The 21,125-nt window shown below is 30.9% G+C and overlaps 1 protein-coding gene across 2 annotated transcripts in view; it reads right to left on the bottom strand.

Moving 5' to 3' along the window:
* LOC114345046 (zinc finger protein 239-like) overlaps window positions 1-21,125 on the bottom strand; it is an 83,323-nt gene that overhangs the window by 7,259 nt on the left and 54,939 nt on the right. The window contains exon 4 of one of the 2 annotated variants that reach the window (XM_050653485.1): window positions 15,847-21,114. The exons of the other annotated variant lie outside the window; for it this stretch is intronic. Coding sequence (XP_050509442.1) covers window positions 20,411-21,114 — 704 coding nt within the window. The 3' untranslated portion in view covers window positions 15,847-20,410. Of the gene's footprint in view, window positions 1-15,846; window positions 21,115-21,125 lie in introns of those variants that run through there. 2 annotated transcript variants of the gene reach the window in all.

Raw genomic sequence — 21,125 nt, 5'->3', positions numbered from 1 at the left:
GAACATTCAATAGCCATCTCTTTAAGCTAGTTATGACATTGTCAAGTAGAATGACATTCTAGTAATATGTACATATCCATACCAGTGTGAATTTTACTACACGTAATTTGCCATGTAAAGACAGTTGTTGTTTGTTTGGGTTTATATGACTGCGGACACTAAATCCATTCGCCAATTTTACTATTTTTTATTTTATTAGTCATTTTTTCGTATCTTATCCTAAAAGTAATACTAATATAATAAACAATTCTACTAATAAATAATTATTTTTGTATTTTTTTTTAATAATTTATATATATATATATATATATATATATATATATATATATATATATATATATATATATATATATGTTCGGAAAGATTTCCGCGGTCAGGTAAATGAAAATTACTAAGTTCTCGGGAAGAACCGCGTTGAGAATTTATAACTCGACGTTTCGGCACCCTTTTTGGAGCCATTATCAAGAGGGGTATGGTTCCGTTCGAGTTCGGGGTCTCAATCTGCCTACTCCCTTCACTCGTGACGTACCAGTAGTGTCTTGTTCTCTAGGAGAACGGTCAAGCGGCACTGAGGTCTCAATCTGCCTACTCCTCAGTGTCGAGTGACGACCTGTCTTCGCCTGTGTAGCTCCTTTTATACTCTCAGTGCGCGCGGGAACTGTATGCGCGGGAGAGGCCTGAGTGGGATCGACTGACGTGGGGATTCGCCGAAGCAGCGGTCGCCATGTTGCCGGCAGTCTTTTGGCGTCATCGCGTGTGTTTAGGCTGTGAGGGCGTTTTTCAATTTCGATGGCTTCACGGATGATTCTCGATTTTAAGGAGCGGACAGGGGCGATGGTTTTTGCTTTCTCGAAATCTATTTGGTGACCTGTCTGAATATGATGTTGGGCAAGGGCTGAAGTAGTGTCGGAATGTTTTACAGATATGGAATGTTCGTAGATACGGTTTTGGATTCGTCGGTTTGTCTGTTCTATGTATGTCCGTGGGCAACTGGAACAAGGTATCTCGTAGACACCATGGTCTTCATTGGGGATTTGGTCTTTTACGGATCTGACAAGATTGCACAACTTGGAGTGAGTAGTGAAGACGGTTTTGATATTTAGAGGGGTAAGAATTCTACTAATCTTGTCAGTGACACCTTTGATAAAAGGTAGAAAGATTTTGGGTTGATCGGGCGGCAAGTTTTCTTTATTAGATGGAATGGGATTTAGATGTTTCTGAATGCTCCTATTGATTTGGGTTTTATGGTAGCCGTTTTGTAAGAGTGTTTGCCTTAAGTTATAAATTCTTTTGAGTTATAAATTCTCAACGCGGTTCTTCCCGAGAACTTAGTAATTTTCATATATATATATATATATATATATATATATATATATATATATACATATTTTTATTAATTTTTTTCCAAATGATGTTCTCAGAGTTCCACAGCAAAAACTGCAACATTCTTCTTTAGCCCTCTACTTCATTCGAAAGCTATTTTACTATGGACTGTCCAAGTTCGTCATTCATTTTTATCTACATATTTTTTTTATATTTTATTAATTATTATATTTTTTTTCTATTTTTTTTATATATCTTTTTTATATTTTTTCTTTCTTTTTTTTTTATTTTTTTTTTTTATTTTTTTATTTTTTTTTTATTTTTATTTTTTTATTTTTTTTTTTTTTTTTATTTTATTATTTTTTTTTTTATATTTCTTTTCTTTTTTTTTTTTTCTTTTCTTTTCTTTTCTTTTTCTTTTAACATATAACAATTTACAAGAAATACTTACTCTATATTTTACAATTACAATTTAAGCTTAATATCTAAAATATGTTTATACAATAGTCGGTATACCAACTCATTATTTTCTAATGTTAATAAATAATTTAAATTAATGGGATGGTGGACATCAGTCAAAGAATACAGTGAATTTAAAAACATATTAACTTTATTAGAGATAAGAGAACAGGTCAAAATTTTGTGTTGTAGATTGCCCAACTGTCCACAAATACATTGTGGACTATCAGCTATATTAATTTTAAATAAATATGATGGAGTAAGACAGTGGTCAAATCTCATTCTGCATATGGTTCTTATCATATCTTTTGTCGACTCCATTTTAGAAAACCAAGGTTTATCCGTTATATAGTTTCTGATTGATCTGTAGTGGTTTCCTGTATTTACGTTTTCATCAATATACCTTTCTTTCCATTCTTTCTTAATCTCTTTGAATAAATTTGATTCAATATCTTTTGGCGTACAAAGATAATGGGTTAATACTCCTTGTGTCACCGCGTTTTTAGCCAATTCATCTACCACTTCATTTCCAGTTATTCCACAGTGGCTTTTAACCCATGCCAACTTAACAGACTTTCCTTGTTGCTGAAGTTCTTTAATTTTATTTATGATATATAATTCAATGTAGTTCACTTTTGATTTAGGATTTATAGCACTAATTTTACTAAGAGAACTTTTACTGTCACTAAAAATTATAAACTTTAAATGATTTATATTAGATAAATATTTTAGTGCTTCCATTATCGCTATTAATTCAGCTGTGTATATACTCATAACAGAATTTAGTTTAAACATTTTACTAATTTTATTACTGCTATCCCAATAGGCACATCCCACACCTTCAATATTTTTTGATGCATCTGTATATAGCATACAATAATCTTTGAACATTTGTGAACTGTCGGAGATAAACACTAATTTTCTTAAAGATATAGGCAACTTGCTATAGTCCCTTAAAAAGTATACCTGAACTTGTTCCATACTATTAAAGTCAATATTATAATTTGGGTTTATGTCATATTTATAAAGTTGTTTTTCATATATTGTCATTTTTGAATATAAATCTACCATATTTAGAGTTTTCTTTTTTATCCAATATTTTTCTGTCAAGTCTGCTAAAAACAGTTGATGTATTTTGGAAATTAAACTTGCCTTTTTTTCATACAATCTAACTAAAAGGTTGATGCCAAGTTTTTTTCGTCTTATATCCATCGGCATTTCACAGCATTCAACTTGTAGATTATTTATCGGTGTACTTCTTAGGGCTCCTATACACAATCTAAGGGATTTATTAATGATTTTGTCTATTTTATTTAAATGACACTGTGATGCGTCACTGTATAATATTGATCCGTAGTCGAATATAGCTCTTATATTATTTTTAAATAACAACAAAGAAATATTTGGATCTGCTCCCCAACGTAAGTGTGATACGAATCGAAGAAGGTTTATTCCTTTTTCTGTTTTTTTAACTATATGGTCTATATGTTCTTTCCAGAGAAGCTGTCTATCCAGAGTAATACCCAAATATTTAACATAACTTTGTACAGGATAGGATATATTGTTTATTAAGATGTGATTGGGTATTTCTTTTCGTTTTCTTGTAAAAATACATAATTTGGTTTTGGAATCAGATATATTTAGTCCATGTAATTCACTCCATATTTTAATATGTTTGTCTCCTTCTTCAATGGATTTGACTGCATTTTCTATTTTAATGTTTTCTTGATAAATAACTATATCATCTGCAAATTGTAAAATTTTTGTTGAGTTTAAATTTTTTTCTATATCAGAAGTGTAAATTAAATATAACAAAGGGCTTAATATTCCTCCTTGAGGTAAACCACCCATCGCTAGTCTTGGACCAAATGTGTTATTATTTACCGATATATAAATTTTTCTACAGTCATACAATTTTATTATTTTTTGACAGAAGCATTCTGGCAGACCTATTTGTATCATTTTGTTATATAGTATATTTAAATTAACGTTGTCGTATGCTGCTTCAACATCTAATAAAAGAGCGATTACTGAAGAATTTTTCGTAAACGCTAAATTTATATCTGTTACCAAATGACTCACAGCTTCCACAGTAGAATGATTTTTTCGAAATCCAAATTGTGTTTGTGATAATTTATTGTTTTTTTCTAGCCAACTTTCGAGCCTAAGTTTTATCATTCTTTCCAGTGTTTTTGTTATGCAGGAGCTCAATGAAATACCTCTATAAGATTCTGCTGAATCAGGATTCCGATTTGTTTTGAGAATAGGAATCACCCGGTACTCTCTCCAGTTATCTGGAATATCTTCTGATAACCATATTTGATTAAAAAAATTTAATAGTGTTTCTTTCCCTTTTTGATGTAAATTGGCCAACATAATATAATGTACATTATCTATACCTGGAGAAGTATTTTTCTTATTCTTAAGGCTTATTTCTAATTCACAGAAACTAAATGGAATTGAAAGTGGATGCATAGAGTTTTTTCTTTCCATTACATTAATTTTTGAAAATATATTATCTGGACATAATTTTCTTAAAAACTCCTCAACCCATTCTCCTTCAGTCACTGGATTTACTTGTGGTTTAAAAATGTTTTGTAATCGTTTGGCTTGATTCCACATATCTTTAATTGGTGTATTTTTGTTTAAAGTTTTACAAAAATTTCTCCATGCATTACGCTTACTCTCTAATACAACTTTTTTGGTTTTCGCTACACATTTATTATAATTTATATAATTTTGTATATTAGACTGTAGTTTAAACTTGCGTAAAGCTAGTTTTTGTTCTTCTATTACCTTTTTACAATTGTCATTCCACCAAGTTTTTCTAAATCGTGGATTAGTCCCTGTTCTCTTCTCCGGTATACATATCTTACAATATTCGTTTAATTTATTTAAAAATTGTTGGTAATTTAAATTATTATCTATTTCCATGAAATTATCAGTGATAGAAGAGAAAAGAGACCAATCCGCTTTATTTATGTTCCATTGAAATTTTGTATTTACACATTCCGCTTTATTAACATTAATATTTGACTTAATAATAATAGCAAAATGATTTGATCCTAATGTCTCGTCCACAACATCCCAATCGAAAAAATGACTAATATTTGCTGAGCATATTGTAAGATCTATTGCAGATTTATTATTGCTATTCGGTCTACGCATCAAAGTTTCTTTACCATTATTTAAAATTACAAGATTACAGTCCTCAATAGCTTCTAACAGATTTTTTCCTATAGTATCTACAGTACTACAACCCCAAACATAATTGTGGCTATTAAAATCACCACCAATTATAAAAGGCTTCTCTAGACTATTAAAAAACTTTTTCCATTCATTTAGAGTGATTTTAAGATTTGGTTTTACGTATATTGAATAAATGTTTAACTTTTTTCCGGATTGAATTTTAATTGATATGCTATTGCACATTATGTCATTAATTTGGTGAAAAGTAGGACTGTTGTAAAATTTTATTAATTTTTTCAAAAGGATGGCTACTCCACCATATCCATCATCTCTATCATTCCTAAAGACATTATAACCAGTAAAGTTAATAAAATTACTTTTTTTTAACCAAGTTTCTGATATTAATCCTATATCTATTTTATTGTCATACAAGAATTTTTCTAAATAACCCTTATTTGTTTTAATTGATCTCGCATTCCATTGAAGAAATGAAACGTTAGCCATCACGAGGTAATAATAATTGTGAAATATTGTTTTTTAATAATTCCAACGTTTTTTGATCTAAATTGTGATTAATTTGATTTAATGTTGCTGAAATAAAGTTTACTATTATTTCTCCTATATTATTTTGATTATCGTTTTGTGTTTGTGTTGTGTTAGAATAAATGGGATTATTAAAATTATAACAAGGCTGACTTTGTATTCTTGGTGTTTGCAAAATTTTTCTGCGTGCTTCCATTGTTTCTTTATCTACACTACTAGAATCAATACTACTTGATCTTTTTCGTTTAGATATTGTATATTTATTTGAAGTATTTTCTTGGTCTTTACTTACTGTTGAATAACATTTTTTATATTTATTATTAGCTTCATAATATGTTATATTTTCATTATTCATAATTTTTTTAATATATTCCTGTTTTTGTCTTTCTGTACAATCTGCTCCCTTGTCAGTAGCGCTGTGTTTTCCTTTGCACAATACACAAAGTAAATTATTCGGATTGGAACAATTAGATTTGTTGTGTTCTTCGCCACATCTTTCACACCTATCTTTTCCTCTACATTGGGCACTTATATGCCCAAATCTCAAACACTTTAAACATTGGATTATTCTGGGTGTATAATTTTCCACCTCGTATATCATTTTTTCTATTATTACATTTTTTGGTATAGACTGACCTTTAAAAGTGACAATTACGGTTCCTGTTTTTACATAATTAGTATTACCATTATCTTGAATCACTTTCCGCATAATTCTTTTTACATGTAATACTTCGAATTTAATTCCAAATCTAGGTTTAATTAATGATACTAAATCATTATCTTCTATCTCTTTATCTACCAATTTTATAACACCTTTCTTTTGAGTAAAAAACGTTGGAATATATGCCTCATACTCTTTGCTTTTAAGAATTTGAGAATCAATTAATTTATTAGCACTAGCAAAATTATTTAGTTCTACCTTGATTTTATTTCTACCAACTACTGTAATTTGTGTGATATTATTTTCAATTTCAGGTACTGCACTTAAAATCAAACGGGCCGTGCCGATCCTGTGTAATCGACCAATGTTACCGTTTTTATTTTCTATGTGTACTATATAAGGTGCATTATCTCCAAATTGATATCTATGTTTTAATCTTAAATTTATTACTTTATTTAAATTTTGCTTACCTGACTTATCTGTTTGATTTAAATTTGTCAAAGTTTCATCGTTATTGCAACTAAATTTGTTACTTACCTCAATAGTACTACTTGTTTGGTTTTGTTTGTTTGTTACCTTATTATTTACTCTATTGTTATTTTTATTTAATTCCTCATATTCCATCATCCCATCTCCTTCCATTTCTACATAAAATTTACCTTTATCTGGAGGTTCGGGTGGTATACCTTCCATATTATTTGTTTTCTGAAATTTAACTTCTAGGCGCTAAATTTCACACTTTCTTACAGATCACTGGTTTAGTACTTCTTTATACTACTCGTAATACTCAAAAAGTTAAGAAAAAACCTTAAAAATTAATAATTTTTAGGAGAACTTCTAAATAAACTGCCTTTCAATTTGACGTTTATTTGACATCCATGTAAAGACAGAAAAGGTAGGGAAACCCGTAAAATATTTGCGAATTATGTACCCATGGCCTTAATAAATTCGTTTATTATCATTGATTAATAAATCAATAAACAATTTATAAAAACTTCAGATTACGAAAACGTCCCAGGTATTTTGTCGGACAGAACATCTAATTGATTTGTTACCCTTTCATTAAACTCACATGCAAAACGACTGCTATTACTAACCAACATGATTCCTGTCATTTAACATGTTCTTCGTGTTCCACTCATTAAAATGCTCTGTTGGTGATAAACACCAGTCTGATTTTGGCATGAAAGTTTAATGAAATGGTAACAAATCATCGGTTATGTCCGACAAAATACATGGAACGTTTTCGTAATCTGACGTTCCAAATTTTTAACCTGTTCCACAATTAAAACTTTCCCTGTTCCAGTGTTCCAATACATCAAAGTTTGTCCGACTAGACACCGTTAAGCTATTAACAAATTTTCAACTTGCTATTAAGCAACTTTTTGTGGTACGCGGGATTCAGGCCTAAATATATTAGTAAACAATTAAGCAAGCCGAATGCTGTAAGTTCTGTAAGTACCTAGTGTTGTATGGTGTATTCCACGAATATACCACTGTTTTGGATTATCGCGACAACGAATATTTTAGTGTGCAACGTAAGAAGTACGAAAGTATTTTGCTCTAATAATTACTCCAATAACCAACAATATAATTTGCAATTTACTTTCGTTCTTCATATTTTGTACAGTAAAATATTCGTTGTCGCGATAATCCAAGAGGGTCGTATAAGCATGGAATGGGGTATAAAAAAAACTTACACATGTAGGTATTAGTTCAAGATTGCATTTCTGTATATTATTATTGACATAATAATAATATTTTTTTTTACGGAAGCGGGATCCAGGTCAAAAAGTAACGTCAAGATCAGAGCAATTATTATTCATATACGCGTTACGGTCTCCTGTACATTTCTTTAAATACTAGTACTTATGTTGAAATTACTAAAATTTTGGAAGGGGGGTGGCAAATATTAAGTTGCACACGGGCGGCCAACCTTTAAGCGGTGGCCCTGCATTCAATAACACATTTTCTTCTTGTTATTTTATTCAGTTTGGCGGAACATTAAACACAAGCATTAACTGTGTCAACAAGGTTAGCTTTGTACTTTGTCAAAATTTATCGTAAAATAACATAAACTTATCAAAACATTTCTAACTCCGATATAAAATTAGTTGTGAAAACAACTGTTTGTATACTATAAATAACTTCAAAATGCAAAAATTCGACAAAATAACAACAAAAAATTCAACCAACTGACAGCCACAAAAGTACACAAACCAAAACGCCAGAAATTGTACTTTAAATATGTGGAAACATATTTAAATCGTCTTTGTTTGTACCTATCCCTTTTCAATGCACTGAGTTTAGATCGTTCATAAAAATAACATGTGTTTTTACTTAATAACAAGCGGCATCTGGTTTGTCATTAGTTTCATGCGTGGAAGAGAATCATGCTAGATAAAAAGTATGTGTTTTATCTCGCCAGGTATTAATGACGCACGGGTAAAAACTCGTGGACTCAACTGTATAGGCAGTCACATTCTGTTTTCACTCGTCTAGGAAAAGGACAGAAAGAACTAGTACTCAAATCTGAGTAAAGATAGAAAAGTAAAAAGATGGTTTTCAATCCCTGAACCGCTGTTTCTGCCTTACAGGCTTCCTCAACAGAGCTAACGTGCACACCTCTGAAGCGAAAACCAGCCAGCCCATCTATTTAAGGTGTTGTTGAGTACTATGAAGTTGTAAACGGTCTTATAAATTGTAAAAGTCGCAGATTAAGGATGTACCGACCAGAAAGAATTTCCACCAAGAAAAGTTTCAGATTTAAATTATTATTTACCATTTTAATTTTTATTAGAATGGTGGATTCTGTATCTGAGACTTTTCAGTTCATTTAAGAGATGTCGCTGAATAGCGTCCCAATGTGGATTTAAATGATCTTTGAAATTCACTTTAAATAGACGGGCTGGCTAGTTTTCGCTTCAGAAGTGTGCACGCTAGCTCTGCCGATGGAGCCTGTAAGGCAGAAATAGCTGTCCAGGGATTGTGCATCCCTCTGAATCGAAAGCAAGCAAAACCATATTTTTACTTCGCACATTTTTGTTTTATTACGTAATAATGTTCACTTTCATTTAAAAATAAGATTTCCAAAATTTTACGCCTCAAAAACTTATAACTTAGCAATACAAATTTAAAATCTTCTTTGTATTTAAATTATTTCAAACGATCGAAAAAGCGCGCGAAAACTTGTAACTTCACTACGTTATATTCTGTAATGACATATCTCTTGTATCGTATAAAAGTATAAATCATTTTGCTTACATTCGTGTTTGATACAGTTTTTGAAGAGATAGAATTGAATTGTGTGCGTGTGTTTACTATGGAAAATAAAAGTTAATACTATAAGTGTTATTTAGTATTTAAAAGTACAAGCATTAAAACTCCCAAAAAAATATTTATTAAATTACCAGTTGATAAGAAACGAATTTAATTAACTAGTTACAGGCATGTTGAAAGGACATTAAATACATTTTAGTTCATTCTTAAGGTATTCATGTATGTGAATATAATTTTAATGTAAGTATTTAATATCTGTTGTTTGCTTAATAGGTTTTTAATAAATAAAAAGTGTATTTTGAACAAAAATAAAATAGAACTTTTGGTATATTTTGGTAGATGTAAATTACAGATTGAATGATATTTACCTATCAATATTTTTCTGGAACTGTTTGTACTATAAAATTAAAATAAACTAATCATAATAATAAAGTTTTATGTTCATAACGGATAAGTTATCAGACTGCCCTTTAGAAAAATCCTCTTCGTCATTTTATCTCGGTTAAAAATTGGTCTTAACAAAAATACTCAACATATTTTGAACATACTATGAAATATATATAGTTCACAGAAACTATCTAAAGATTTATAAAACTGATATACACCATAAAATGATTACAACAAGGAAACGAATATCAAACGTAATGAATTATAATGGCGCGGAATTTGCGACACTCGACCTCGGTAGAATGCAGTAGGATGTGGTTACCCATACTAAAGGAGGATGTCAATAGAAATAAAATACCGCGATTAGTAAGTCAATAAAATATCGAGGATAGTACATAATTTATATTTTAGTACAGTCAAACCTGTCATATCCGGATCAATGTGGCGACATACCGATCCGGATATGAAAAAATCCGGATATCAAGACCACTACTTCTTTTGTAGTCTCTGAAACGTTTTCTCCTTCACACATTTTAGTAATCAACGCCGTCAATAACCTTCGTCGATAGACACGTTTTATAGATTCTATAATACATTATTTCGCTATCTTTTAGTTCTTCTTTTAGTGCGTTGTCCAACAGCAGGACTGCCTTTTTCGGTAGATTTCGGTAGATTCGGACGGCGCAGAACCGTCCGGATATGGGGAGGTCCGGATATGACAGGTCCGGATATGGCAGGTTGAACTGTATTTATATATCTATGTATTATTGATATTACATATTTATAATTTAAAATAACATTTGTAAGTACCTACATATAAAATCGGAATGTGGTGTTATTTTGAGATTAAACTGAATGTAAGACCAAATACTTACAATTTCGGGATAGTATCATGAGTTGTAGGGGAGTGCATTTAGATTTTCACTTCGGAAAAAATCAAACAAGATAAAACTTTTTGTAATTTCATTAAGAAATGTTTAATAAACAACATATCAAAAAGTTCTACTCGAGAAGTGGGTGCTTCATTTTTTATTAAACAAATGAACAGCGAAGTTAGATGTTTTTTAAATAACTCCGAAAATATAATTTTTAGAAAAAAACTGACATGACCATTGAAAAATTCAGAAAATTTTACAAAAAAACCTTATATAAAGATTTTTCTAAAATTAAATCTCTAGCTTCTGTAATTTTTTATTTATAACGCTAAAGTCACCCTTCTCACACACATTGGCGCACTGTAAACTAGCGTTGGAAGAAGTGCACGATTGAGTTTTTTTAATGTAATTCTTTAACTAATGGATCAAAAGAAATTTTACAAATTGGACATGAAAGAAGATGAAATAAGCTATCTTATGATTGTAATAAAAAGAAATAAAATGTATGGACATAAGTACGGTGTGGGCGAAAAGTGAGCCTTACATGAATTTTGTTTAAAAATGATTTAAAAATGTGTAACTAATACAATTTTATTTATAAAACTCTCAAATTTGCACAACTTAACCCTCAATCATCTTACTAAACGATGTTGTATTCAAAAAAAATCTCAAAAATTTAGTTCAAATAATACGATGTCTCAAAAAATGCAATTTTTGAAAACTTCGTAGTTTGACAGAACTCCCACCATTTTAAGACGGTATTATTCAAGTTTGAATAAATCTAATACAATTTTTTTGCTATTTTTTTAAAGCCTGGGATGTAATCCTAAAAAAACACTGAATTATTTTAGTTTAAAAATTAAATAAACAATTTATTTTTGAGAAAACTAAGAAAGATAACAAAAATGTAATACAAAAACCAAAAATTACCAGCTGAAAAAATGTATATACAGAGTGATCAAAACTTTTTTCTGTAAAACTTACCTAAAATACATTTAACAATAAGCTTCAACAATAATAAATGTTCAACAAAAAAATTTTTTTTAGCTCGTATACAGTATGTCTGCGTAACTTGGAACCTATTGATAACTTTTTTAATATCAGTTTTACGAAAAAAAGTTATTCTTTATAAAATACTCTGCATCGTATATAACATAACATGCAACCATCAAATACCAAATTTTGTTAATTTTGTACGAGGTATGTCAAAAAATATGAATTTCACTCAAGAGTAAAGTCCCTTTATATTTCACAATATCGAAAATGTATATAAAGAAAAGTTGTTTGGAATTAAAAACTATGTTCCAATATGTAATTATATCCTTCTAATCGAAAATTTGTTTTTTTTTAAATATTCTTTCCAATACATTTTAATTTTTAATATTATTGTGAAAATTTTTGTTTATCTTTTTTTTAAGAATGAAATTTCATATTTATTTGATTGGATTCTACTTGTTTTTCATTTAAATATCCGTCATTTTGGATCCGGCATTTTGAAATTTAAATTTTTAATCTTTAATTCAGATTCAACAACCTGTTAAAAATATAGACAATAAATGTTTTAGAAAAATGTTCTTTTTTATGTTATTTTTATAAAATCCGCATTTTAGATCCGCCATTTTATAGTTTATAATGTTAACATTTAAGTTAGGTTTATCAAAGCATTCAAAAATAAATATGTGTAGAAATAAATACATTTTGTAAAGAAATTATGATTTTACAACTATTTTTAAGTTATTCGCCATTTTGGATCTGCCATTTTATAATTTAAATTATCAAAATTTGATTCAGGTTCAGCACGCTCTCAAAAATATCCACATATATGCAAACAAACACGTTTTATCTAAAAATTCGGATTTTACAACTACTTTTTAAGGATTTTTAGGAAAAAATCCGCCATTTTGAATCCGCCATTTTGAATTTGCAAATTGTAATGTCAGATTCGGGTTCAGCATAATCAAAACTAAAATAAAAACATTTTTTATCAAAATAAAATGTTGAATTCACCCATATTCTTAACATTATTTATACAAAACAATTGTTATTGTTTAAACAATTAATAAACAATTAGCGGCGAAATTTGTGAGTAGAACTTTTTACTTTAACATATTTATAAACTAACAAAAAAGTTTTAGAAAAATATAACCTTGTTTGATTTTTTCCGAAACATTGTATCTTTTCATTCTAATTGCACTCCCCTATTGTTTTCCTGATTTTTTTGTGACGGATATTCTTGAGTTAAAGTTGATTTCATGTAATCGAATGAACTATCTTTCAATAAAAGTCGTCCCAGGAAGGCAACTCATAAATATTGACAATATCATTTTAAAGTCTTTTACTTTAAAATGTATAATATATGTCTGAATTGCTGATATGAATGGGTCATATTAAATTAAATTAACAGAAGAATATTTTTACTAATAACATTTTTATTTAATTTTATTAATATTTTGTATTTTGTCAACGACGTCCGAAGTGGAAGTCGAAACGTTAATAAAATCATTTTTCAAGTTAAATTGTGGCGTATTTCCCAATGGTGTAGGGGAACAAAGTATGCTAAATGTGCAGTCACTCGAGCGCTTTGGCGACCTATTGGGTTGTGATTATTAGGTCCTAAAACCAAAAAAGTTAAGTAAAATTTTACATTTTACTGGGCGCTTCCATTTTTTAATTTAATTTTCCATTTCCAACAATCGTTTTTTTCCATTATAGCGTCATCTATCCATAATTCGAAAAAATGCCTTGAATAAAAGTTACTTACACAAAGAATCCAAATCGGCAATAAAAAATTGGGGCTCCCATTTAAGATTTTAAAGTAACCCCCCACCCCACTTCCGTGAGCGGTCGTATTTGGTACCATTCGATAGATTTTTCAAAAATATTGAATATGTGTATTTTGCAGTTTTTTGATCTGTTGTTTATTTTGCGAAACATCGCGGGATTTGTATTTAAATTTACCCCCCCCCACTCCTCTCTGTGGGGGTCATGTTTGGTATCTTTCGATAGATTTTTGAAAAATATTGAATACGTAGTTTTTAGTTTTTCGATCTGACGTTCATTTCGCGAAATATTCGATTTTTTTGTGAAACTTTTTGACTCGCCCATTTATGTACGCCCCGCTCAAATCGTCAGATTTTTGAAATATACACTCTTTTGCATGTATGTACTTAACTTACCTTATCTTAATCTGACAATTTCGAGTATTTTTAAGGATAGATTTTTTTCGGGCCCCCCTAAACGAACTCCCCTGTGTTAAGAGCCAATATATGGTAGAGGTACATCTGCATGGTACCACGTTTCTCCCCATATGATAATCTGACGCGCTTGAGTAACTGCAAAAATCCCCGCTTGGGCTCCCCTAGCACAATGAATTATTCATCTGACACGCATCTGGCATCTCGCCAGGACTCAGTCTATGTATAATGTATATGTTCACAAAATATTCAACAATTACAAACGAACTCATAACGGTTAAAATTAGTTAATAGAATATAAAACACATGAGTAGGTATAACTAACAAAGTGTAAATCGACATCATGGATGTCGTTACTAGTCTAAAAATTCAAGCCATCTCACGAAACAGAAAGAGGAAATAGGAGAGATTTAACTGTATAAATAGTTTGAAAACTATGAAAAAACTTTTGAAACATGAAATGTATCATTGACTGCTATAGGGAAATTATGAATAATACCAACTTAAAATGTGCGGGTAATTTAAAAAACATATGTATCAAAACGAAAATAGTATTTAGCAAATAGGTTTAGAAAAAATACACTGAACAGTAACTTATTTAATCAAAAATTAAATAATAGAAAAATTAAGATAGATTACTGAGATGCAGAGTCTGACTGATCTAATGTCAAAATGTAGTTGTAAATTTTACTAAGATTCTGAATCTCAGATCTCTTATTAAGATTGTTGTTATCACTTTTGCTGATATGTACCATCTCTAACAAGGTTCTTTTGAACTTATTTTTCTCTCTGGCTAATATTGTAGCATTATTGAAATCTATCTTGTCTAGATTAATTGTGTGTTCTGCCAGAGCACATGTAGGCTTATTCAATTTGCAATCGCTCCTGTGTGAGATGATACGACTCGACAAATTTCTTCCGGTTTCGCCTATGTACGTTGCTGGACATTCAGTACATTTAATGCAGTAAACCACATCTGTACTTTCTGATGTGGTTAAAGGTTGTTTAATTTTACTATAAAGCTGACGTATAGTTTTGATGTTTTTGTTAGCTATTTTGATGTTTTTGAAATCTTTGAAAATCTTAGTGAGTTCAATGGTTAGTTTAGGAATATACGGGAGGGCATAAAAATATACACTTGTCTGCACCGAGTTATCTTGTGCTGATTGCATTGTTTGCGATATGGTGTTGGTGGTGAGATTGTTGTTTTTATTATTAAAAGGTACATTAAAAATTAATTTATTAATCAGTCTTAGAGGATATGAATTTTCAACAAAAATGTTACGTAACAAATTAAGATCCTGTTGAAGATAGTCAGGATGAGACAACCTTTTGACACGTTCTTTTATTGCTAGGACTACATTGGTTTTCATCCTAGGAGGGTGGTACGAATGGTAGCTGATGAATCTGTTGCTAACATATGGGTTTTCTGTACCATTGTGTCTTTACAACATTATCCTCACATCTATGCAGTCTCATGGAAGGGCAAGACCCTCCGCGTCTTCCTCGCATGTGAACTGCAAATGTGGGTTTTGTTGATTGAATATATCTAAAGTATGTTGTATTAGGTATGTGGGTAGTGCCAAGATTAAATCATCCACATATCTCTTAATGAATGGTATTTCAAAATTAATCTGATGAAGACAATCTTTGATCAAATCATCTCAGACATAATTACATACTATTGGAGAAATAGTGGACCCCATTGGGGTACTAAAGACTTGTTTGTAATAACTGTCATTGAAAATGAAAACATTGGAATCAAAAACAAAAGTAATGAGTTTTTTAATATTAACTAGGTTCAGAGTTGTGTGCAAAGATATATCGCTCCAGTGTTTCTCAATACTAGCCAGAATTGTGTGTAGAGGTAAATTGGTGAACAAAGACACAACATCAAAACTTACAAGCTTGTAATTATTTGTCAATTTATAATTATTGATGAAAGAGCTGAAACCGAAAGAGTCCTGAATGCAGTAACCATAGTTGTTATTATTGTACGTTTCTGTGAGGATATTAGTTAAGAAACTCGCTATGGGACCATTAGGTGTACTATAGGGGACACTATTGGCCTCATAGTAAGAATAGGTTTATGAATTTTAGGTAGAGCATAAATCTAAGAGCAATTGCCTTGTAAATTTTCAAAGTTTTACCAATAGATTCGTCTATTTGATTGTCTTTTACCAAATCAAAAACTATTTTGTTAGCCTTTTGTTGCAAAGTGCACACGGGATTGTTGTTTAACTTTTTATAATACTTAGTGTCTGTGAGTAAATCTTCACATTTTTGTAGATAATCCTTTGTGTACATTGCCACAGTGACGCTGCCTTTATCGCTCTGAACAATCCTGATCTCAGGGTGATTTTTCAAAAAAGTTCTACATTTGACAAAATATTTGTTTAAGAAATGATCTGATTCGTCTTTGTTACGATAGTTTGTGATTTTATTAGTGCATTTGGACCTTAGAATGTCTTTATCGACATTCTCAATTGGCCTTAAAATATTTTCGATGTCAGCTAACAAAGAGGAAACTTTGAAATCTTTTTTGTTGGGAAGCAAAGCGAATTTAGGGCCTAAGCCAATAACTTTTTAACTTCCAACGGAAACTCGATGTCTGTGAGGTTCTTAAACCAACTCTCCCTGAAATCAATGTTGTCAAAGCTATCTAGTCTGAATTTGTTAAACTTAGGTACTGATATTAGTTCTTTTGATTTAATGAAAATGATTGTTGTAAATTACTTGTTAGGTAAACCTATTGTTAGGTTTTGTTTACTGAGTAACGCAGCTAATAAGCTGTTTGTGGATGGGGCAACTTTTCTTTAATAAAAACTATAACAAAAATATTCAGAAATTTACTTTATTTTTTATGACATTTTAACCTTCAACGAACACCCACCACTGGCTAGCCATTGTTAAACTAGAAGTCAAACAATTAGGAATGCACGTCATATATTTAATGACATCATAACCCACCGGTACAAACTTAACGACAAACAAATTCAACAAATTTTTCCTCATATACGTTTAGTTTTTTCGCTAGCGTTAAGTTTGGCAGGACAGCCCTGTTGCCAAATAAAAAAACACATATTTATTTACCAAAGTTGCTACAGCCTACACGGTTCCTCTTTCTCTTTAAGTATTTGAAACAAAGATCTTTACCATAGAGGTAAATATTAACATAGAGTGAGCCTACCCTCCGCGCTTCCTGACGAAAAGATCTCTTGGACTGGTTTGTGGTATCTCTTTCTAGCACATTGTATCTTCTTCTTCCTCTTATTTTATATAGGCAGTACTGCCTGTTTTTCTTCAACGGTGCCTTTCATTCTGCCCGTAAGTTGTCATTCCATCTTTTCCTTGGGCGTCCTATACTTCTTCTGCCTAACGGTGACTTGTCTCTGGCTATTCTTACTATCCTTGATTCAGACATCCTGCTTATGAGCTCATTCCACTCTTCTTTTCTGTTCTTTACCCAGGTATTTATATTGTCTACCCCACATGCGTCTGATTTCCTCACTTCTTACCCTATCCTGTAATCCTTTTCCAGCAATCCTTCTTAAGATCTTCATTTCGTTTTTCGGGCCTTTGTTTCCAATCTTAGGTGGCTGTTTTTCCAAATTGTGCCGTTTAGGCATCCGGCCGTTCTACTGGCTTTAATTATTTGGTCTTTTATCTCTTCTTCGATATTGTTGTCGGCTGATAGATTAATTCCCAGATATTTGAAAGTCATTACTTGTTGTATAATTTGATTGTCTAATTCCAATTTGCATCTTATTGGTTCTTTGGCAATTACTAAGGTTTTTGTTTTTTGGGCTGATATTTTCATATTAATTTCTTTTGCGTTAATGTTGAACTCGTGCAATAAACTTTGTAGGTCATCTTCGCACTCTACTACTAACACGGTGTCATCAGCGTAACAGAGTATTTTTATCTCTCTATTGCCCATTTTGTACCCTCTTTTTTCTTCACTTGTTTTATTATTGCATCCTATCGTATATCCATACCTACCTATCGTAAAATGAAGCAATGCTCAAAGAACCAACGGGATGCACATTGTATCGAGAAACTAAAATGACATTAAGTGTGAAGTGTGAGTATAGGCACGGAAGGGGAGGACTACTGTCGCAGCTTTACTATGCGTAAGAGTAAAACAGCACTAAGCCAAATAAAAAAGATGGTGTCTGAATGACACTCTCTTGTCACTTCGCTCTGAATGACACTCTGTCTATGATAATATATACTTTATCTAATTTACTAACCGTTGCACGTCATAGCCCGTGACATCACATGATACCAACACGAAATATTTAGGCGGTAGGTGTGTTCTTTTTTAGAATAACTTTGCCGAGTACACTGGCATTACAGCCACTAGACATATTTTATTATATACGCGTAGAAATAATATTTAAAGATTTCTATTAATGTTAACTTAAAGGAATACACAATAATATGTTTAATTTCATTTGTATAAATGGATTATAAAGCGTTTTTATGAAGCACATTTGTTCGGAATACACTGTAACTATAATAGAACGAAGGTGATATTTTGGCATAAATTGGTAACATTTATTTGACAGTTGCGGTGATGACACTTCATATTTGTTTATATTCTTTACTATAAGTATTTGTTTCATTATATTTACTGTTTTTATTATGTACTTTAATGTAAGATTATTACGTAATTATTGTTTTCTATTTCTAAAGTTTTTATTTATTTGCATTGAATATTAATTTGTTTTGCTGTATAATCCACTTCCGCAAAAATTGTGTGATGTACTCGTATTTGATTTAAAATAAATTCAAGAATTTTTTGTAATTGGGCAACAATGTCAACTTAGATCTCTAACGTAGATAATGACGTGCAACGGTAAGTAAATTAGACGGACAGTATAAGTCTATGATCTTTACTACAGTATTTCTCGTGATCATCTTTCAGTGCGTCACAGTTTTTCGATTTCTTTCTAACGCATTAAATTGTATGTGACAGAAAAAAAGGCACGTCGGTGACATTTTTATAACATTTCTTCGTTATTCTAGTTGCCGATAGATGGCGCCATAATAAAAAAATATATTTTTTAATTAGATCATAATATTACAAATATAATCTGTATAATTTATAAGACTATACAAATCAAAGAAAATACCATTTTATAAATTCAAGAAACACATTTGATTTGTTTTTATTCCAAATTGAAAATAAAATGTGACAACTGTCAGATTTAACTAAAATGTCATGTTAGAATAAATGTCATAAATGTGTATTATCACGGACTTAGCCTTTTTCCTATCATTTGTTACGCACTGAAAAATGATCATGAAAAGGACAATATTAGTCTCAAACTCCGATATAAGGTTATGTAAGATTATTTAGATGTAAGTTTCATTTTTTTTTCTCTTTTATGACCTTTGTGAGCTGTGCCCATTTAGGCAGCAACATTTTTTAAAATTAACACCTAATAAAACCTACCACACAACCGGACCAAGGCCAATCAAGGATAGGGCAGGGAAACTGAAGTTAGTGAAAAAATAAACTGTTGTTAAAATATAAACTAAATCAATAAAATATAATTTGAAAACAATAATTTGACATTATATTTAACCTACAATATTATGACAGGCGTCTGTTACCATTTGCCATCTGACCAAATATAATAATGACGTCATGTATGATCGTCACTACTTCTAGCCAATAAAATGCTCGGTGTAATAGGAATGGCATTTCAAAAAAATCTGATTATTCCCTATATATTTTTTTCAAATTTAGAATATATCAACACGGGGAAAATTACGTGCATTCCTTATTGTTTGACTTCTAATTTATATTTGATGTGAGCGCCATGTTTTTGGTAATAGGCATTCGGTGTCTAAAGTGGCTTCACTTTTTGAACGTTTATTAAATGAGTGTTGCCCGTCTTCTCTCTTTCCTTGTCTAAGGGTGTGATACTATCTCCCGAACTAATATTGATGACGCGCTGATGTAGTCTCTTAAACAAATTTCACACTTGTGGTTTTTCTCCAGTGTGCCATATCATATGTGTTTCTAACCTATTCGAATATAATAATGACTTACTAGCGAATGATTTAACTGCTTTCAGTCGCGGATCTACGGGGAGGGAAAAAGGTGAAATTTCCACCCCTAACAAGTTCCAAAATTAAAGAAAAAATTGTTGAAACATAAATATATATTAGATAATATGATACTTAAACCACAGACAAAGAAATTCAACCCAATAAACACGCTAGTTGGGAAAATTAAGCGAACTTAATGCATACTAAAGTTATTACTTATGTCTGTTATGTAGTTTGTGTTTATCCTGTTTATCTATTTTATGTCTTTTGGTTGGTGTTTCATTGGAAGTTCCACCCCCTAAGGCAAATTTCCCCTCCCAAGGCAAATGTCTAGATCCGCCACTGACTGCTTAAAACAAATTTCACACTTATAAGGTTTTTCTCAAGTGTGCACTTTTGTATGATTATCGAAATATTTTTTTTTTGAGTGAACTGTTTTAAACAAATTTCACACTTTTTCGGTTTTCCACAGGTTTTTCGCCAGTGTGCAATCTCAAATGTGTTTTTAAGCTATTTGAATGATTAAACTTCTTAAAACAAATTTCGCACTTGTATGGTTTTTCCTCGGTGTGCAATCTCATGTGTGTGTTCAAAGAAAATGTTCGGCTAAACTGCTTAAAACAAATTTGACACTTGTAAGGCTTTTCTCCAGTGTGCACTCTCAAATGATTTTTCATATTGTTTGCTGTAGTAAACTGCTTAAAACAAATATCACACTTATAAGGTTTTTCACCAGTGTGCACTCTCAAATGTGTAGTTAAATTACCTGCTTCACGAAACTGCGTAAAACAAATTTCACACTTATAAGGTTTTTCTCCTGTGTGAACTTTTGTATGATTATGCAAATGATATTTTAGAGTAAACTGTTTTAAACAAATTTCACACTTATAAGGTTTTTCTAAAGTGTGCAATCTCATATGTGTTTTCACAGAACTTGTTTGGCTAAACCGCTTTAAACAAATTTCACACTTGTAAGGTTTTTCCCCAGTGTGCACTCTCAGATGCGTTTTCAGATTACATGTTTGCCTAAACTGCTTAAAACAATATTTACACTGTAATGCTTTCTCTTTAACGGTTTGGCTGATGGAACATACAGGTATTCTTTTCATAGATTCCGTTGTGTTCTCTTCTTCGTTAAAATCTAAAATAAAA

Source organism: Diabrotica virgifera, chromosome 6 (genome assembly GCF_917563875.1).
Source record: "Diabrotica virgifera virgifera chromosome 6, PGI_DIABVI_V3a".
Lineage (NCBI taxonomy): Eukaryota > Metazoa > Arthropoda > Insecta > Coleoptera > Chrysomelidae > Diabrotica > Diabrotica virgifera.
This window is presented reverse-complemented; position numbering and strand designations above follow the sequence as displayed.